This window comes from Asterias amurensis, chromosome 21, assembly GCF_032118995.1.
Source record: "Asterias amurensis chromosome 21, ASM3211899v1".
NCBI classification, from domain to species: domain Eukaryota; kingdom Metazoa; phylum Echinodermata; class Asteroidea; order Forcipulatida; family Asteriidae; genus Asterias; species Asterias amurensis.
In genome coordinates, this window is record NC_092668.1 from 461,200 (window position 1) to 481,505 (window position 20,306).

The window sequence follows — 20,306 nt, forward strand, 5'->3', positions numbered from 1 at the left end:
CCTTGAACTTTGGCCCCTGCGCACTGGGTTGTGACACGGAAACTGAGGATTCGTGCGGATCTTTCCCATTTTTATTTTTGTTGAGGTTTAAACAACCTACCCGCCAGCAAAAACAAAATCGATTTTCTTTTTAATGCAAATTAAAGTTAATTAATTGCCTATATTGTCGACTATATCAGATAGACAACACATTAAACATTAACCATTTCTTGTAAAACTTTATCCCGTGCGCACTGGGTCGTAACGGGGAAACTGATGAGGACTCGTACAGATAATTTTTCCCAACTGTGTCATGTTTAAAACCACCCACCAGCAAAAACAAAATCGATTTTCTTTTAAAATGCAAAAATAAATTAATGGCCTAATATTTCGACTCTATCAGAGTCTTTCTCGAAAGCTAAAAGACAACAAAATAAACATGAACAATTCTTGTCAATACGAACAAATAATATAAAACTCTGACAGATTGGACGGGGATGCAAACTATTTTGTTTGTCCTCGTGTTCCTGCTCATCGTAGTCAAATTAATGACCTAATATTTCGACTCTATCAGAGTCTTTCTCGAAAGCTAAAAGACAACAAAATAAACATGAACAATTCTTGTCAATACGAACAAATAATATAAAACTCTGACAGATTGGACGGGGATGCAAACTATTTTGTTTGTCCTCGTGTTCCTGCTCATCGTAGTCAAACCGTACCCAGCCTCTCCCATCTACACCACCACTGTTCCTTTGTGAATATCCATCCATGTATAGCACTACGTCTTTAAGAGCATTTCTCCCTCTTTGTATTTCTTTCTACTTGGCTGGTTTCGTCGTATCACCAGCATTGTATTGCTGTCAATTTAGGCTCCTTTCGAAACCACGGCTTCGGCTTTTGCTTAGGCTTCAGGCTCCGTTCTCTCGTCTGAAGCACTGAGCGTGTACGCAAAGCACGTGCACTATTCAACCGCGGGACCAAGCTAGCCGCCGGAGCCGAATCCAGACCCGAAGCCGTGGCTTCGAAAAGGGCCTTAACGTCAAGCCATTAATTATTTTTTTAAATGTGTATTGTTGTGGTTATTTTCTAAGGAGTCCCTCAACACACATCAGAGGTGCCTTTTTGATTTGTTCAGCTTTTGTAATGTCATTTCAAACGAGAGCAATGTTTAAACTAAACCCCCATGTGAAAATAAATACATTCCCAAAAAAAAATTATACATCAATATTATATAATAACTAAATTATCAAACAAAATAAATTTTAGGGGAAAAATGATATTAAATAAGCAAATAAAAAAATTAACAAACAATCAAATAATAAAAAATCCGCGGAACTCATTACTGTCTTCCAAAACGCAACTTCTGCATCCAATTAAAAGTTGTCCTTTTGGTAAAAAAACAAACAAAGACACAAAACAAACAAACACCCCACCAAGTACGTGCAAGGGCTAACCAAAAAACACAAAGCATGGTTCACGTTGGTCAGTGGGTTTAGAATTTATTTTAATACTTACAACAAATTAAATCAAACTTGATTAGGTTGTTACATTTATTTATTATTATTGCATAACAACTGTTCTTTACAAAGTAATCAAACTAATCCATGTTATTGGATTAATACAGTTATTCAGACGAAGATGATAAAATACATGTTGTACTGATTCAGTTAACAATATTTATTATAAATTCTTTTTGGGATAAAACTCTAGTTAATAATTTCGCTCCTAAATTTAATAAATAAATTATGGTACACGCTTTTAGTAATTATTATAAATAGTTAATTAATTAATTCTACAATAAATATTTGTTATAGACATCTCTGTATTCACAATTATTGCGCCAAAGCGATTTAAAATGTTGATTTACTTTGTATAACTCTTTTCAAATTTCTCAGGAATCTCTGGGTTTTAATTTGTATCAGCCCTAAAGAAATTAAAACAAGCCGCAACACCTCTATGCCCAATATAATATAATAATAACTATTACACACGTAGTCTTGGTTCAATACATAAATCCTTAGCAGATTTTGCTGCCCAGTTCTGTATACTGTCTTCAAAACAGTTAACTTTACAGCGATAGAGCTTTGTGCAGAGCGCCCTCTACCACTTGATCGGGAAATACCTAAACGTCATACATAATAGTTCACATCAAAACTCTTTCCCCTTCTCACACACAATTAACATTGTATATCAATTTATAGTCAAAAATTACCTCTCTGAGTAAAAAAGGATCACATAACTCATTGAAAACAAAGGGTAGAAGACGATCCTTAGAATAATTGTCTTTTTTTAAAGAGAATTATAAAAACAAACAATCACTTCCGATCAGAAGTTCATCAAAAAGTACCGTTAATTGTATAGTGGAAGCAAAATGGTCAAAACTTAATGAAACTGAACCAAAGCTGACAAAACAATTAATTATTCTTATCAATACCTTTTTTCCCCTGTTACAATTTAAACCTCAAAGTAAATATAACTCAAATGAGAGGGAATTAAAGAAACAGCGGTTTGAGTTGATGGGTTATAACTTCACTGTGACATACGCGCCAGACCCCCTTACCAACCGGCCCCGCTGAATCGTGACCAGATGTGATGTTGTGAGGGACACATTGATTACATTTTGAAGATAAAACAAAAACAAAAAGGAACAGGGATGGAATTCCTAATTGTATAATTGAGGGCACCTTCTCAAATCCCTAACAATGGACACTTCACGCCCCATTCTGTTGGATCATGGGGCAACCTTATCACCCATGTTGGAGCGATACATCTGAAATCTTAGCAAAGTGATAGTCGCATCATGAACTACTTCCCAAATACTTCCAGAAACAGCGTCACACCTCCAGGAGGGCTAAGTTGTAATCAGCCCCCCCCCCCCCCAACACAAACACACACTCTCTTCTCTCGCTCATACATCGCACGTTATTTGGAACCTAAACCTACAAACTAATTTGCATAATGTATCATATCCTTCAACAGTTATTTCACAGCATTTCCATGGTAACGGTCTACATCTTTAAAGTACATGTATTTTGTATTGGTCTTGTGGGGCACAACTCCACAACGTGTTATAATTTTAGACCCTTTGCATTGACCGCCAATTTAATGTACCGTGCACCACTGAAGAGCTGCATCATTGGCTGAGAGTCGTGCGCAGCGCGTACATGCGTGCACCTTCTATAGACCTTATGCACAAAAGGAGGTTGTTCATTGGTCAATCCTGTGCGCCGCGCGTACAAATCTGTGTGTTTTGATTGTTTCATCACCGTTTTTCCACTAAGATGGCCGCTGGGTGACGTCAATGCATAAGGTCTATTGTTTTTCATCAAAGATGGTGGTCAATGACGTCATGTGCGATCCATCTCTTCGATTTTCTTGCGGCAGAAACTTGATTGCCATTGTGGGTTCGCACTGGTCTTAAACAATATCAACTGCATTTCAAATTTGGTATAATTTTCTCTTTCTATAAGGGAAGGTACAGCATTTTGACGACATTTTAATGGGTTAAAATAATGTTCAAAGTTGAAGTTGATGGCATGATTTTCTTCATGTTCTTTGCGGGCTCCTTGACCACCAATGCAATGTATCTGATTATGTATGAAATAATAGATTGTAAAATTACATCAACAGGGGGCGCTACGCTCAATTCTAACAAGGGCTTCGAAAATCCAGGAGTTGACAAATTAGGGCATTTTTTATGCAGCAAGCTTAGAGCGATTTGAAATAAAAGAAAAGCAATGCTTTGACGATTTTCGTGTTAGTGTAGGAGATGGGACGGGTGTTATGAGGGAAGTGGCTGAGTCCTCTCTTTGAAATAGTTATTCACGTTAGTATTTGTATGTTTTTAATGTTGGTCTTGTAGTCAACTAAAACCCAACGTCGCTGAAATAAAACCCGCTATTATTTATTGCAAATCAAAATGCTGTACCATCCACAGTTGTAATCACTAAATGTTTACTTCACAATGTGATTATTATTCAATGTGGATGCCCTTTTACAAAGTGCGCGCATGTCATTCAAGCTCTTGAAAAGCTTATCCCGGAACACTTCAGATGATGTAGTCGGGCAACTCTTCCATGATGCGATAGCGAATAAGATGTAGTCCTCATGTGGGTTATACGCAGCACCGTATCCGTCTGGTACCACGGCTCCATAACACATGAAGGTGTCTAACTTAGTGAGTACCTAGCAGAATAGAAAATGCCAATGCCACTAATGAGTCAATTGATAAAGGGTAGACCTATATATGCAACATTGGTGAGAGATATAAACAACATTTTTAAGTCTACCATACCGATGTGTTATAATATGAACTATACTCACTACTTTCCCGAGTTCTGTGGAGAGAAAACAAATGGGTGGGATTGAAACCCACGACCTTTGCATTGCAGTAAAGTTCTGACTCACCTGACTTGTGCTCAAGTTGAAGTAGTTACTGTGGTGGTAAGATTCATCTGAAAAAATATCCGGAATCGGCTCTCCCAATTCTCGCGCGAGTTCGCGAAGTCCCAGAAGGTGGCAGTCAAAACCCTGCCCTGTTATATTCTGTAAAGGTTGTGATAAAAGTTTCAATCAGGAAAACAAATAAAATGATATTGTTGTGGAAATTAATAGGGCATGAAACTAGAATAAGAACTTGAAATGAAATGGTTATAAATCGAATCTTACCATAATGCATATATCTGTTTGTTGTTGAATCGCAGCTCGGAGCAATTCCATCTTCTCTGCTTCCTTCAAAGAAAAATTGATTAAAAAAAAAATCAAATTTAGATTTAATTTTTCTTATTCAGCACAAATCGGTTCACAAATCAATTTTTTTTGAACTGCAATTAAAGACTGCAAAAAAAGATTGTCATTCGAAACAAATCGTCATCAATAACGTGTGGACAAAACTGCTGTTATAAACAAACAAAATGGTCAATAGAGGGCGCTAGTAAAGAAGACCACCTTGAATAAGCCGCCTAATTGTAAATATATAAATAAAAAAATCACTGGTTTGAAAAGACTTTTGCTTCCGTAATCATCAGTTGATATAAAAGTCATTCGGTTTAGATTTATGTCCACCTTATTTTCCAAGCATTGTGGTCCAGACTCTCGCTAAGGCGAGGGGTGGCTGGACAGGGTGTTCGAGGAGCAGTGGTGACACAGGGTGGCGCAAGGGTTGCGAAAGGCGTAAGATTTGAAGGAAATAATTCGTGCAAGTTTATTCAAGTATAGTGTGTATATATATTACCATTAAAGCCTAAATAGTTGCCCTCATGTTGATTTCAATGCCCTTTAGTTGAAAGGGACCCATCAACCTGACCACTCTCAGATCCCATAGGAAGTTTCCCCCGTCTGACAGATTACCTACCGTTGCAACTCGATCCCCGACCATCGATCGTGCAAACTCCAGTGCTTCAACCGTAGCGGCCCGGATGTTATCCACTCTACCTTCCTGGAACCGCCGAGTGGAGGCGCTCTCGTACGTTGACGTCAGGTGACCATAGATCCTGAAAACAGAAACCGACCACAATGTGACTGTATTTAATGCAAATCGTGCAGTGTTAAGCTCCACATACATGCTGTAAAAACTAAACCAGCCATTGTTATCCCCTGTTGACATTGCTCCTCTCCAACAAAGTCAGTGGAATCACTCAGACGGTAAATAAAAAGAAACCCATATTGTGGTTATTCTGGCAAAGATGAGAGTCTTCTTGTTTGGCTTTGGTTCCACGTATTAAAAAACACTGGTAGAGCTGATAATAATTGCATAACATAAGGCACAACACTTTTCTATTGCAACTTAGTATCCGCCACATGTACTGATTATGGAAATGTACTTCTTCTTTTTTTTTTTTTTCTTTTTTTTTTTTCTTTTTTTTTTGGGGGGGGGGGGCGGGAATGTTTCAAGTGACTCAAGTCTTTACCTGTAATAAGTGAACTGAAGTGCGATCTGGATGAAGGCGTCTGGGCTCATGTTCTGTGATTTAGGAAAGCCTTTGCCGAACTTTGTGTACCTGTGGAGCTTTAGATCGAAATCACCAACGTGTCTGTTGAGAGAAAATAATAAACAGTGTATTAACAAGGTGGTATGTCCTCTAATTATTCCATAAAAGGAGTTGGAGCATCGACGTAGAACTGTATGATGTGTGGTACATGTATAGCTCCGAACCTAATGTAGCCCGAATCTCAGGGCAGCACCATTGAGCCCACTGTATAACCCAAACCATAAGACATTAATGTAGCCACAAATTGTAACCGAGCCTATAGTAAATAATAGCTCAAACCTCAGTGAACTATAGTTCCGAAAACATAAACCTAAACACTGGCCTAGATGTAGCCTAGGCTCGTTATAATCATGTACATCTTTGATGCTTTTGTGCTAACTGGTTGGTGCTACATTATAGAAAACAGTTTGAGGTTAGGGAAATTTCACGCTGTTTGTAAATTGGGCAAAAGAGCTTCGTGTTGTGACAATGTCTACAAGATCTTACATATCTATAACATGGAATAGCCGTTTAGAGAAGCTGGTCTGTCTTTTCGTTGAGAGAAATTTCATTTAAACTGTTTACCTATCCATTCGTATTCTAGCCGTCTCAATATCTTGGATTGATTCTTCAGAGAGTTTCCATCTGAGAACTCTTGGGCAAGGAAGCTCACATATCGACTGAGCTCTCGTCAACTTTCGCTTATGCGTCTCAGAATCACTACACAAATGGAAGATTAAACAAGAATAGTTAGAAACAAATACATTTGCTTAACATTTCTGCTAAGCAGGAATGAACAGGATACCAGTCGCAAATTGTACTTGTGACTAGAAACCATTATTCTGGTAAACGTTACTTTTATAGGCTTAGCTATATGTTGTGCTTAAGCCATCCTCTCTGAAAGGGTACACATGTTTAGGTCAAGGGAACATGATCAATTAGCAAATATTCAAATAGCTCGACTCATTTATTCAAGTATGCAACACATGCTATTATTCCAACCAATAAGTATTAAAATGAGCAACTGCCAAACAAATTAATAATTCATAGACCTACATATATCTGAGCAGATGTTCCACTAGCTGGACGACAGCTACGCCCTCTGACGGCGAGTGTTCGTAATTGAGTCCACACGTCCCGTCATCTCCGATGATAAACTATGCAAAATAAACGTATGTAAATTAATCAAAATTAGCATAATAGCTAAGAAAGGTTTAAATATTTAAACGTATAGTTTCAATGAGACTGTCCAGGCAGTGGTCACGTGACGCTTTAAACGTCATAAGTTTCTTTGTCGTCATTAAACATTTATTCTGAATTCCATGAAGAATTTATTTTTATCCGAAAGTACAGAATCTAGCCGTAGGTCATTACTTGGGAAAAATAAAGTCAACACAATTGTCAATTCCATTGAAAGAAAAGTGACTCAATCCTTCATCGAACGTTTCAATGTAAAGCTGATTAAAATATTACGGGGAGAGCCTGACCAAAAGATGTACAAATCACTCTTGATTTGAGCGAATTATCAACCTGGACGGAACAGCAGTTTTCCGGGGTTGGGGAAAGTAACTGAATTTAAGGAATTTATTATACAGGAGCAAAAACGAAATGAGGCTCACTCCGGGGTCGACGTCAAACTCTCCCTGATACACGAAAAGAGATAACTGAATTTGAGGTTGTAACAAGTCGAATTGCCCCTGGCTATTTTTAGGGCACTTATTTGATAACGCTATGGTTGAAAAAGGGTGAGTTTTTTTGTTTTGTTTCAATGGACCGTCACAATGCACTTCTAGTTTCGAGGTAGCCTTTTGTGGAAAATGTTGTTTTTATAATATCACTCGTTAAAAGGCATACCATGAATTTTGTTTTGATTTGTGAAATTGAGTTATTTTTTCACTCTGTCTATTATAGCGAGAGTAAAATGGAATGGGTGGGGAGAAGCTTCCGTTGGGGATGTGGGGGTGTCTAATATTACTTTCCAGACTCTAGCACTTAAAGGGAACGTATTCCTTTGTTTTGGGGGCCGTTTGATAGTTTAAATCTTTTAAACAATACACAACAAAACGGCACTTTCGCAACCTTGTTATGTTAGGAAGGGGCGGGGTTATGGTAAACCTGTTTTTATACGGATTTGCCAACAATATTGGTCAACTGATGATAAACATTAAAGTGTACTTGAAGGACTGATTAATTGATTTCACACCCACCTGCATAGTTTTGTCAAACCACCTGTTTCCACTATTTAGAGCTGTCCCACCACCATGAAGCATCTGATGAGCTAATGGTTCATCATCAGCATCTATGGGCTTACCCACTTCAGCAGGGGGGTTTCCCATATTTGCATCAAGACAAAGTACAAAAATACACCTCTCGATCATGTCCAACGAATCTCGGTTGGTGGAAACTGTAAGGATGTGTAGGAATGAAGAAAGAACAGAAGTTATAATATTGTAAGATTTTGTTTTGCCAATGACCAGAGCCGGGTATACAGACCAACGCCACGGCTTCTCTGCAGCCTTTGAATATGGTCAATAATTAGAAGGAAATGTTTAACAATAAAAAAAACTGACAAATTACGGACGGAGGCAAATTAACAATGTCAAAATTCACGGAAAATGTCGCGGTGACGTGTGACGTCTTTCCACAGATCGCCATATACATTGGTCTGGAGAAATCCTGTATATATTTGTCTTTCCAATGTAATTGCAAATACATCAGCACTGCGACTTCAATTTCTCTCTCTCGGCTTCCCTCTCTCGGTTTCGTAGAAGGAAAAGGCATCAGAGTTTGAGAAGGAGCCATCGTGCGATTCTAAGCTATCACTGCCAGAGTTGATTAATAGTTGCAACTTCCGGGCCTGATACGAATCCTATAATATATTGGTTGCTTAAGGCACATTCAATCAGTGGGGGAGGCGGTGTGCTTGGGATAGTGGGTGCGATGACAGAAGGAGAGATACATATTGTGATTTGTATTTGGTGCTGGGGTTTTGGGAACGATCCCGCGTCCTAGATATGTCCAAGTCCAAAGAAGAAATATCATTTATAGGTTGACTGTTTGCGGCTTTTTGAAAGATTGTCTTCTACTAATTAATTGTATGCTTGGTGGGTTGGATGGTCAATGCGACTTAGACGACCCCACCCTCAAATGGGATTTATGCCTGTTTGATTGACTTTTAAGTTATGGTAAAATAACAAGGGCCGTATCCAAAATAATGGCTACGGCTTTGGCTATAGCTGCTGCTAAGACTGTTATACTTCAACGCAGGATGACACAGTGATCCAGTCGAAGCCATAGCCGCAAATTCGGACCCCGCGCATTACTAAAGACACCTTCATAATAAACATATTGTTGCTCACTCGTACAGATTCTTATTTCGTCAACATGGCTTTACACTGAATTTATGTTCTAATAATGTATGGACAAAGAAGTCGCGTGCCAAATGTTGAATGTCGTAATTAAGGTGTAATTGGCTGTCAAATTTTGACGCGCTCGATGACTTAAATCGTACATGAAGGGTGCCGTATGCTACTTCATTTGCAACGGTCTACACGAACTGCTTTGCTCATAACTCTGATGAAGTCAAGAGCAAAACTATCACAAGATTCATATAAATTAATGAGTGGACAAATAACCCGCCATCAAGTTCTATATGTGGTTGCCATTACACGCAGGGATAAGCCCATAGCAAATATCTGACGTCATCACTGTAAATGATTCCTACGCTACCGTAATGTCTATTAACGTTTTGCACGATATCACGGGGTATTAGGTTTCACTCAACACCTTGCGTGTTTGCATTTGGGAGCAGATATTCTAGCCCCTTACTTATTTACAAACACTTAACTGATGATATCAAGTTATTATGAAATCATTATGCAGAAACTGACTGTTCACTTCCTTGGTAGTAGGCCTATGTGTAATTGCATGTTCAGGATTGATAACGTTTTTTGAATTGAATTGAATTGAATACGTCATGTAACAAAATTACAATAATTTTACCCATTTGTCTTCTTGCTCCCTCGATCTAAAGCTCTTTCTTGTTTTGGCATTGGTGGCTTTTATGATTAGAAGATTTATATCACCATTATTTGTTTTACCTTCGGAACTTGACTTATCTTTAATCGGATCTTTAAAGACACTGGACACTATTGGTAATTGTCAAAGATCAGTCTTCTCACTTGCTAATCTAAACATATGCATAAAAATTTGAGCTCAATCGGTCATCGAAGTTGCGAGATAATAATGAAAGAAAAAACACCCTTGTCACACGAAGTTGTGTGCGTTTAGATGGTTGATTTCGAGACCTCAAGTTCTAAATCTGAGGTCTCGAAATCAAATTCGTGGAAAATTACTTCTCTCTCGAAAACTACTCCACTTCAGAGGGAGCCGTTTCTCACAATGTTTTATACTATCAACCTCTCCCCATTACTCGTTACCAAGTAAGGTTTTATGCTAATAATTATTTTGAGTAATTACCAATAGTGTCCACTGCCTTTAAAGCAAAGTCTTACATATTGTAAACGAAACGTATGACAATGCTGACTGGGGGGAAAAAAAACTTCATTTTATGTGCGTTTTCGTTGTTCATCGTCAGTTACTGCTTTAAACAGCTCTGTCAAATTGAAATGTTACCGTAAAGAATGTCTTATGCCTGTGTATTTCTCCATCGTCAAAACATCATATTGCATGAAAAACATAAATTAATTGGACAAAAGATGAGGAGTTTTGTACGTGTCTTTGCATCCTTACCAACGAGACACGTTCATGGGAAATGTGAACACCACGGAAGATTACAATGTCCGATTACGTGTTGTGATAAATAATATTGTTATCGTCGTCTGGGTTTCAGAAATGTTAGTAATTTCATGTCTTGGTGCGTTGTCACATTTTATAATTTATAAAAAACGATATTTCTTTCAGAAGCATTTTGCCTTTCGCTGTTCACAATAAAGCGTATGAGCTGTTTGATCAATAAATCAATGACCCTCCCTCAAAAAAAAGGTTTAATAAAAATGAAAAAGGAAGGAAAAGAAACAAAGGTGAGGGGAAGAAAAAACATTGGAGAATAAAAGGATGCCTGCAAAAAAACTATATATAAAACAATTCCAAGAGCAACCGAAAGAAAAAAAACCTCAAAGCTTCAAGCGCCCTTTCTGAGTCTTGAATAATGAATCAAAAGGTCTTTAATGAAATATATAAATGTCAGATTACGCGAACCTAATTTCTATATATTTTATTGGCCATGTCTCCGATAAATTGTCGCCACTAAACCCCTTCAACTCACAGAGTGTGGCTAGCTCATTGCCCAATTACTCGACTGACTGCCCAGTTAATTGCACGGCGCGTCGCTTGCATAATCACATTAAAATGTCAGAAATTATTTAGCTTTCCAAAACCTATGAAAGTTTAATTAACCTTTAAGGTGGGTAAGTATTTGCGGTTTGAAAGTCGTTGGTTTAAGGCAGTCAGTCGTACTAGATTTATTAATTATTTTTTTTTTTACTTAAACCATATAACTGATCTTAAAACTGTAAGGTAGATAACATTACATCGAGGGGGCTTTGAAGTCGGCAGTCGGCAGTTCACTGGCTCACCAACTCAAAAAACTTCACCATGTCCACAATAGCGTTGATGTATGCATTGATAAATTACGACTGATAAACAGCTTGAGGCATTATGGAACAAACGCGTGGTGATTGTCCCATGCTACGTAGAATACCTCGTGGCAATTTGAAACCCCATTTTAAATGGCAGGCTATCAACTCGTATGGAGACTTAACCTGGATACAGAACGGTCAAGGAAGGTGTGTGACTGGGACGGGGGTTCTTGTTGGCCTAAACGCAGTTTGTACCACAGTGTGATTTAGGTAGACTTTCAGGCTATGGCTACGGCTTCGGCCTAGAGGTGACAATATGATTTACTGGGTGATTTAGCCAAAGCCAAAGCCAAGGTTTTAACATAAAGCAACGTGTGTCACATTACATTGTCAACTCACACCTTGTATCTTACGCTTTGCTTTAAATGACAGTGGCGTTACACGTGACATATATCAGTATTTGTGGGAGCTCCGTTCTGTACAGTCGCTTCGTAACAACATGGAGAAACTTCCCACAAATGACGTCATTTTGACGCAAGCCCTCAAAGGCAGAAGTTTAGGGGTTGGCCATTAAAACATTGGGGTTTGAGGCCTTCTGCTTCAAAATTATCGAAATTACACATAAATGATAAACAAACACATGGTAAACAAGTTAAAATAGTTTTCCCGTTATAAATAGCCTCCAACAAATGTACACAACCCACGTTCATAAAACTACGGAACTCCAGGAGTGCCATCCCACATATAAAATGAGATAACTTATGTCGGTAACTCAATCTGTGGGTTGGCACTCCTGGAGCTCCGTATAAAAACGGTAGTCATGTAGTCGTTTGTTATAAGTATTGGGGGGGGGGGATACGTTGTCATTTACTGAAACTCTCCAGTATGATACTGTGAGAGGTTGACCATTGTCTCTTTTACAATTCCCCGTCCCCTCGTGGACTATGTTTTTACTAACCTTTGATCAATCTTTTGCGTGCATGTGCCCACTCGACCCTTCCCATGGTAGAGAGTAGCCCGAGAACGTGAGGCTGTGGATTCTCAGCGGAGACGTCTACGATTCGCTTCAGCTGACTCAACAAGTCCTGCTCACTCAACCGCTTAAAATTCACTATCACATCCAGTACAAAAAACTGAAGGGAATAGAAATAAATTTTAAAAAATCAACAATTTCTTCAACAAACATTTAGGCATCCGAAAGCACACACGTTTTTGCAACAAGAGTGCTTTTTCTTTCATTACTCTTTTCGAGTTCGAGTTCAAATTTTCACAGGTTTTTTATGTTACACATATGTTGGGATACACCAAGTGAGAAACTGGTCTTTGACAATTACCAGTGTCCACTGCACTTAAGCTTACTTGTAAAGTCAACTGCACAGGTATCCTTTGCAAAAACCACTCAATCAGCCCATGGACTTTCCAAACCAATTGAAAAAGGTGGATGTGGACAAATAATTTGCACATTTTGTAACTGCAGTTGGAGTATCAGTAACGCCGTTTTTGGTATTTGAATTAATGTATGGCGCCAAAAAAGTGGCCAGGGGAACATTTTTATTTATTGACTGGTACCTGATTGTTACACGCCACTATGATATGCTCAGGTTCAGGCATGACGCTACTCGTAGGTGAAACCAGGCTATCTGCTACCTCCCCTGGTACCCGGTATGATGAGAACAGACGATAATATTGCTCCATACACAATGGTTGACCTGGTTTACAGTAACGAACTCTATCTACAGGGAGGGCTCGCCTAAAGAAAACAAGATCGTCCAAATTAACGTACAATTCCATTACAATGTTAACCTGAGCAAAGTTTTATAATTATAGGTCACTAGGAAATATAGCACATCAAATCATTTGCTAAAATGGCATTTGACGCAAACGGGGCACAGTTCTGGTGCGATAAACATTTTACATAACATCCACCTATGACATTTAAGGCGCTTGGAGGAGTTTTAACCATGATCCCACGTACTCCACAAGTAAATATATATTTTTTCGGAAAACAGATAACTATTCTATACATGTAATTGTCAATGTGTTCTATTTTTGACCGATTAGGTCAAGCGATTCTGTTTGCTCTCTATCTAGTTTCAAATTTCAAAAGGTTAGGATTAACATTAAGCCACAAACACTTGTTTTTAATCGGAGCTTAATTTAATCTTGTTTTGGAAGTAGTTTTTGGCGATGTCAACGAGCTCACCCGATGTATTTTTGTTTTACCTTTAACACTTTTTGTTATTTATCTGGAAATTGAACAACACAATATATAATGGTATACAGGCTCAAGCACGTCTTGCAAAATAAATCTACAGGTCAGAGAGGGTTGTTCGATTTGTATCAAGTTAAAGAATCGTCCCTGTCAATTGCTTGTTGCTGTTGAGCTATTTTTTTCTGTGAAACTATCTTGCTGTTGGTGTTTGTGTTTCATTCTTTTGTATCCTATTAAGCCACTTTGATTTCCTCTTTTGTTATTTTATTTGTGCAAAATTTGATGGCAGCACCTAAATGTTCCAACATGTTTAGGGGTAAATACATGACTTTAAGAGCCGGTATACGGAGAGGGCAAAATAACATAAATGTTCTCCAGTAATCTAATAGACTTGCTTGCATTTTCCAGTAACCAATTTTAATAAAATTAACGTTAATCAAATGTAAATATACTTAAGCTTAGCTCTTACGGAGTCAATGTTATTTCAAGATAACTCGATTTGAACCCAGACTCATTTGATCTTCTTTATGGTAATTTGAGGGACAACTTTTAAATTACTGCTAAACCAGAAAAGTTCAAGGGAGAAGTCATGACTTACGCATCAATGATGACTTTGTAATCTAAGATTCCAGATATCAGCTTAGCTGCAAACCTTAAAAAAATAAATGTTTATAAAACATCATTATGTTGTTATTTATAATTATTATCTACATTTATACATGAATAATCGATCTTTAACATTCAGATTGTGATGTTAAATTGTTATGCACTGTGATTGGTGCCAGTTAGAAATGGCTAGAAAGTACAACAAGAAAATAATATTTAAAGGAAGGTTTAACCCAGAATAGACGCCAACCCCACACTTAAAATGCTGCCACTATTATTTGCTCCGTTTCAGTTATTAATTGACACAGTCTACACAAAATATTTGTAAACACTTCATGACGCACACTACAAACTAATTACAATCTGTTTGCATTTATTTTCAAACCCAACTTTCTGGGTGGAATATTACAACATTAACCAACTCTTTATGGCTTCCCATACGGGACGCCATTTTGAATTTGGATGTTTTTTCGCAGTTCCATATGGTGTTAGAGTACTTACCGTAATCTCTGGCCCTCGTCTCTGAAGTGCTGTTTGGGAAACACCATCCCGGGGTTGGAGTTTAGTGGAAGTGGTAGATGATTTTTCAAGTACATGTCGTTCAGCCACCATCTGTTAGACTAATCACGGGAAATTAACAAACATATGAAAGTTAATTTAAACACACACTTTGGGTAAGTCAAGTTCTGTGAGTAGTTATGACTTCACAAACTTTGCCACGACAAAAACGACGACGTAATGTGAACGATTGTTCGTTTATCGTTGTTCTTGTTACTAAAAAAAATCCAACTGTTTGTTTGACAACTAGTAAATGTATCCTCTAAAACTTTGCTCTCTTTGTTGCCTTGCCTCACAATTTCGCCTTAAAAATACTCTTCAAAGTTTATCGACATTGTTGAGTTAACATATTATCGCAGAGTAACTTTTACTTTGATACAAACAAAAGAAGAAATATTGAAATATTTGGGGAATTTTTACACAACCACGCTACGTTCATCTGTCAAAATGTAAAAGCAAATTTAAACATAACCTATTCGCTTACACCAAAACTTGAATGAATGTCAAAACATTTTGTGTTACCCTTCAAATGTTAATTCTAAAAAAGATGTAAGGAATAACTGGAAATTTGTTGTTGAAGCCTATACTCACCCAGTTGGTAACCGACTCCGCATACTCCAATAGTTTCTCTTGAAGGTACTCTCCTTGTCCGCCAGTCTTGCCAAACTCACGTACAAGATTCTCAGTTCTATCATATTGTTCTCGAGAAACGGTGGCCCGTATCGACTGAAGGTACCTCACTAGTGTGTTATGGAGAAGCGGTACGGGAAGTCGAGGTAATGGTCTCTGAGAATAAGAAGATTTACAGAGTGAGGTTTCAACACTAAGTTTTATATGTCAACAGACCTTTATATTTTCTCATTATAAACCAGCCCATTTGCTTTTTTGAAAAAAATGATGGCCACTTTGGGAGTGCAATGTTTGGTTTTGGTTGATGTGATCAAATTTACCCAAATATAATAGGTTTATAGTAGTGTATCCGCCATATCTCAAATAATGGCTCGTTGATACGTCTGACAAACCAGTATTACATGAAACCAGCAGTGTCTGAATGTTTGGTTAGAGATATAATATTTGGGACAATCCATTCTTCCCGACAACAAATTGTCAACGAATACAACATGTCCAGACCTTTTACACTCTGTAATAATCTTAATACTTGTCATTACAAATTAAACGGAGTTAAATTAGCACTTTACAAAAGTACCACAAGACACGAAGTTATCTTTACACTTCACACGAAACACTATAAACTGAATTATTTTCCCCATTATACACTACACATGAGAGAAGTTATCGTTTACACTTTAAACATAGAATGATCGGTATGCATTTCAATGTTCAATCCAGCAGCTTTTACAGCTGTTTGTAACTGTACTGAGTTCTTATTGATTTTATTCTAGACGTATTAGGGTGAAATAGCGTTAACAAGTGATGCATTTACTATCAATATTCTAGAGCTCTCCTTTCGATAACTGCACGTGAAATAAAAGCAATATTGGGTTAGGTTACAGCATTTTGGTTACAGATGGGGACGGTGACAAATACTTAGATAAATCTTCATTTTATTTTGCTTGGAATATTTTACCTTCTTGTGGAATGTCATCTACACAGAGCCAGTACAAGTTTTACAACCATTATCTGCATAAAGTATTGCGCAGTGCTTGAGCCAAAGAGACTTAGTACTCCAAAACATCATTTATTTACCAGCGACATTAACTTTATCTTGATTCATACAGAGTAGGCATTTTGGAAAAGTTTGTACCTACTGCCAAATAAAGTTGCAGCTCATACTTACGGATCAAAGAAAGTATAGACACTTGTAGCAGTTACTTGATGAACAAATATCGTACCTTATCTTGACTCAACTAGAGCATGCAAACTAGTTTGCAAATCTCTTCTCACTGCATGCCTTCACTCATTAAGCTTATTAACTTGTCTAAGGGAGTGATCTTTCTTTCTTCTTTTTTTTCAAATTTGCACTAAGGGCGATGACCCTTGTTTTAAAAGCAGGACAATTAGCCACTTACGCAAGGTTTACTTTGGTTATCTGTGAGCACTCAAACAATTACCGACCACTTAAACAAAACAAGTGGTGATTGCTTAAGTTATTTGTGATCACTTTAGTAGTACATAAAACCTTTGGTACAGTTAATTATCGACGGGTGTCGGAAACGTTTTAGGAGCACTTTTAACATTTTCTTTTAAGATTAGGGATGGAGTTACATGCATATGATACGTTAAAGTGAACACGGACTTAACTTTAAAAAAAAAACTGTTTTTCTATTTACATCAAGTATATGTTTGAAACAAAAATTATAACATAATACAAAATACTTGGTTAGTTGGCAATCGGTTTTGGTAGCACTCTAGTCCGAGAAATTGAAGTGTCATGCTTATAGTTCTGAGCCGTGATTCGAACCAGGACCCACAGGAAGACAGTAAAGTTTGAATTGCAACTCCACTCACCCAACGAAGAAAAACAATTGAAGATGCTTTTTAGAAAAGAACTGGGTTAAATGTTATTTAAAGTAATCAACACTGTTGGGTGGTAGACAATAACACGACGTACGACCACGTTCTAAAAAGGAACCTCTAACAACCTTTAGGGGCCCAAGAAATATCACAAGAAATGTTTCAGGCAATATTTACGGGTTTTTTTTTTTTTCGTCTCGTCGAGACGGGTCCGGATACTCTCGCTGTAATGTGTTACAGGAATCGGATCGTAATGGACCTTAATCAGCCGGAAAATAATCAACGGCCTGACTGGAACTTCATGTATGGTCTGGCACCTTGCCTCGAGGTGTAATTAACGTCACTCAGTCGCTACAAGAATATGACGCAGACTATAACTAGGTGTTACTTGATAATTTTGTTGATGGTGTGTCGATTCTGCAATGGATACAATATGCTTCGGTGAATTTGCAATAATAATCTGGGGGATGATTTCACTACGAGCCCGATTGGTTGCTAATTCAAATTATGGCGTCAATTTGGTAATTTCCAAGGTTTGGTAAGCAGTGAACATCTTCTCTGACAGTGACGTCAATGAAGTTTTCATAATTGTTTGATAACTGGAGATGTTCCTTCTTACTAATGGGACATATTTGATCATCTCACTCAAATCATCTAAACTATTAGGAAAACAAATCACAAGAGAACATGATCTGTACTTCACTCGTTGTGTTCCTCGCCTCCGTTTCAAAACAAAACCATCTTTTCCAAAATTATTATTTTTGATATTTTGTACAAGCAAATCTGTTTCTCTTCGCTCCACCCTAAAAGTTATACCGTTTTCACAATTCTTAAGAACAAACTTCAACAACGTCAGACTTTTCTTTTTGGCAAAGTGTGACAAGCAATCAAAACGATTTTTTCCGAAGTATAATATGAAATTGATTTGCCTTTAAACTAAGCAAGAGTAGCATATCTATCCGGGAGCAATTCTATAGAAGATGGCGCCCTGTTCTTTCCTTAAAACCAGTCCAATATTTATTTATTTTAATTAATAACAATTAATCATTGGTTAAATATTAGTTACAACCGAGGGTCTTACATTTCACGGCGGTTACTATCCATGTGAAATAACACAATATTAGTAAAACAGAAAAGTCAAAGAAAACAATGTATTACGATTTTGGCGCCTACTAAGGTGTTTCCCGAGGGGCATGTGCTCCTGACCCCCCCCCCCCAATCCACAAAACCAAGTCTCGCCACTGTTTAATAAATAACACAATTTTGTTTATCTCCCTTGATTGAGCAAACAATTTATTCAAATCAACACAACCATGCAGGCAAACCAATCATGTGATGAACCTGAACCGTCCTACTGCACTTTTTTCGTAATTAAATATTGAGAGCGCAAGTTTATAGCTATACGAGGGATCAAGCGAATAACTTGCAATTCAGAATTCGGCAATGGTGCCAATCATTCATACGACTCTTCTTAAATCTGATACCGTATCAAATGAAATTTACTGGAAAGGCCGATTCCAATTGACAGAGATTACTTGAATGTGCTGTTTTAAAGGGACAGGGTATACAACACTTCTTGAGGAGTGAAGACAAACATCAGCTTTCTTTAAGAAGGAATGCATTGTGTTTTTGTCAGATGACATTTACTTCAAACGTAGTTTAAAGTTACAACCTGTTCAACAGGAGCATTTCATTTGCAGGTACCCGTTTTCTTATTTTTTTTACTTTTGGTTGTAAGACCACTGTTTATTCCAAAAAGTTCTTCATCTGCATATTATGTCAACCACCAACTTCACCTAAAGATAGGTTCACCAATTTGTTCACTAAGTTGTAGCATCAAAGTATTATCAATGTTTTAATTTAAGTATCAATAACATCTATATGCAGTCAAGAAATGTGAGAACTAACTTGTCATGTTTGTGTTGTTCACAAAGTTTTACAGGCTCTCAGTGATGTTATGGTTACTTACAAGAATACTTATATTTTATTTCGGATGGATTATGAAAGAAACACAGCGAGTTATTGTTGTTATTATTAGTATTATTTCTGATTTATGTTAAAACAATGTATAGGATAGCCTTGGGGCTCATTTGCCACAACATAATTGTTAAATACAATGGCACAGTGGTGTTAGAGTCTGAAATTAATTATGCACTAATAATCATTTTGTTTTTACTCCATACCAAAGGTGACTCTGTTTGTGGACTGGATACGGCAGACTTTCCGCTTATCACTTTGTGGTTATGAGTGGCGCTAGATTGGACAAAATGTGCAAACATTTATAAGTGAGCCTAAACAAAATTGATACTGAACAATGTTTATAATTATTGTGTTTGCGGGCTTGAATTTTAAACAAAATTCTTAGAATATTCGACAAAGGTTCACACCTTTGAGTAACAACCCTCTATTATCCGTAAGCTTCTTTACAGTTTGTTGCTATAGTCTGAGCATCTGTTCAAATTGTACATAATTGTTTCACTTTTGGCCTGCAACATTTTGCTTAAGTCAGTTTGAAATATTTGTACTGCAAATTATTTTTACTGTTTGAAATAGTTAGACGGATAGAGAGTGGCTCACAAAGTGAGAGCAGGGCGATGAGGATTATTTCGAGTCCTTGCAATGATATCAAGCGCTCGAAATGACTTCAAGCAATCCAAATAATTTATGTTGTGCTGTCAAAAAAACTTGGTTGCGATTGCTCAAAATCATTTTGTACAAAAAAGGAACAAAAAACTGTTGACTTTTGTTTGACCTTATCAATTTGTTCCACCTGTCCCTTAGAGTGTCGAATCAAAAGGATAACTCATGGTTCGTCATAACTCCGCCTAGTCTAACTATATTTCTCTTCGTTGGGTCTTATTCCCATCTTACTTGACGTTTCAACTCGTTTGTGCGTAGTCTTCA

General features: G+C 37.4%; 1 protein-coding gene across 2 annotated transcripts in view; it reads right to left on the reverse strand.

Annotated features, from left to right (window-relative positions):
- Positions 1-1,527: 1,527 nt before the first annotated feature.
- The window catches only part of LOC139953085 (probable vesicular acetylcholine transporter-B), a 50,679-nt gene continuing 31,900 nt past the window's right edge, over positions 1,528-20,306 (reverse strand). Inside the window, exons 2-15 of one of the 2 annotated variants that reach the window (XM_071952491.1) lie at positions 19,586-19,655; positions 15,519-15,713; positions 14,871-14,989; positions 14,362-14,415; positions 13,121-13,301; positions 12,510-12,684; positions 8,159-8,355; positions 7,008-7,108; positions 6,537-6,671; positions 5,892-6,014; positions 5,336-5,474; positions 4,651-4,713; positions 4,390-4,527; positions 1,528-4,167 (exon numbers count right to left, since the gene is read on the reverse strand). In XM_071952491.1, coding sequence (XP_071808592.1) covers positions 3,937-4,167; positions 4,390-4,527; positions 4,651-4,713; positions 5,336-5,474; positions 5,892-6,014; positions 6,537-6,671; positions 7,008-7,108; positions 8,159-8,355; positions 12,510-12,684; positions 13,121-13,301; positions 14,362-14,415; positions 14,871-14,989; positions 15,519-15,713; positions 19,586-19,655 — 1,921 coding nt within the window. In that variant the 3' untranslated portion in view covers positions 1,528-3,936. The remainder of the gene's footprint in view (positions 4,168-4,389; positions 4,528-4,650; positions 4,714-5,335; positions 5,475-5,891; positions 6,015-6,536; positions 6,672-7,007; positions 7,109-8,158; positions 8,356-12,509; positions 12,685-13,120; positions 13,302-14,361; positions 14,416-14,870; positions 14,990-15,518; positions 15,714-19,585; positions 19,656-20,306) is intronic. The other variant, XM_071952490.1, reaches the window with a different exon arrangement.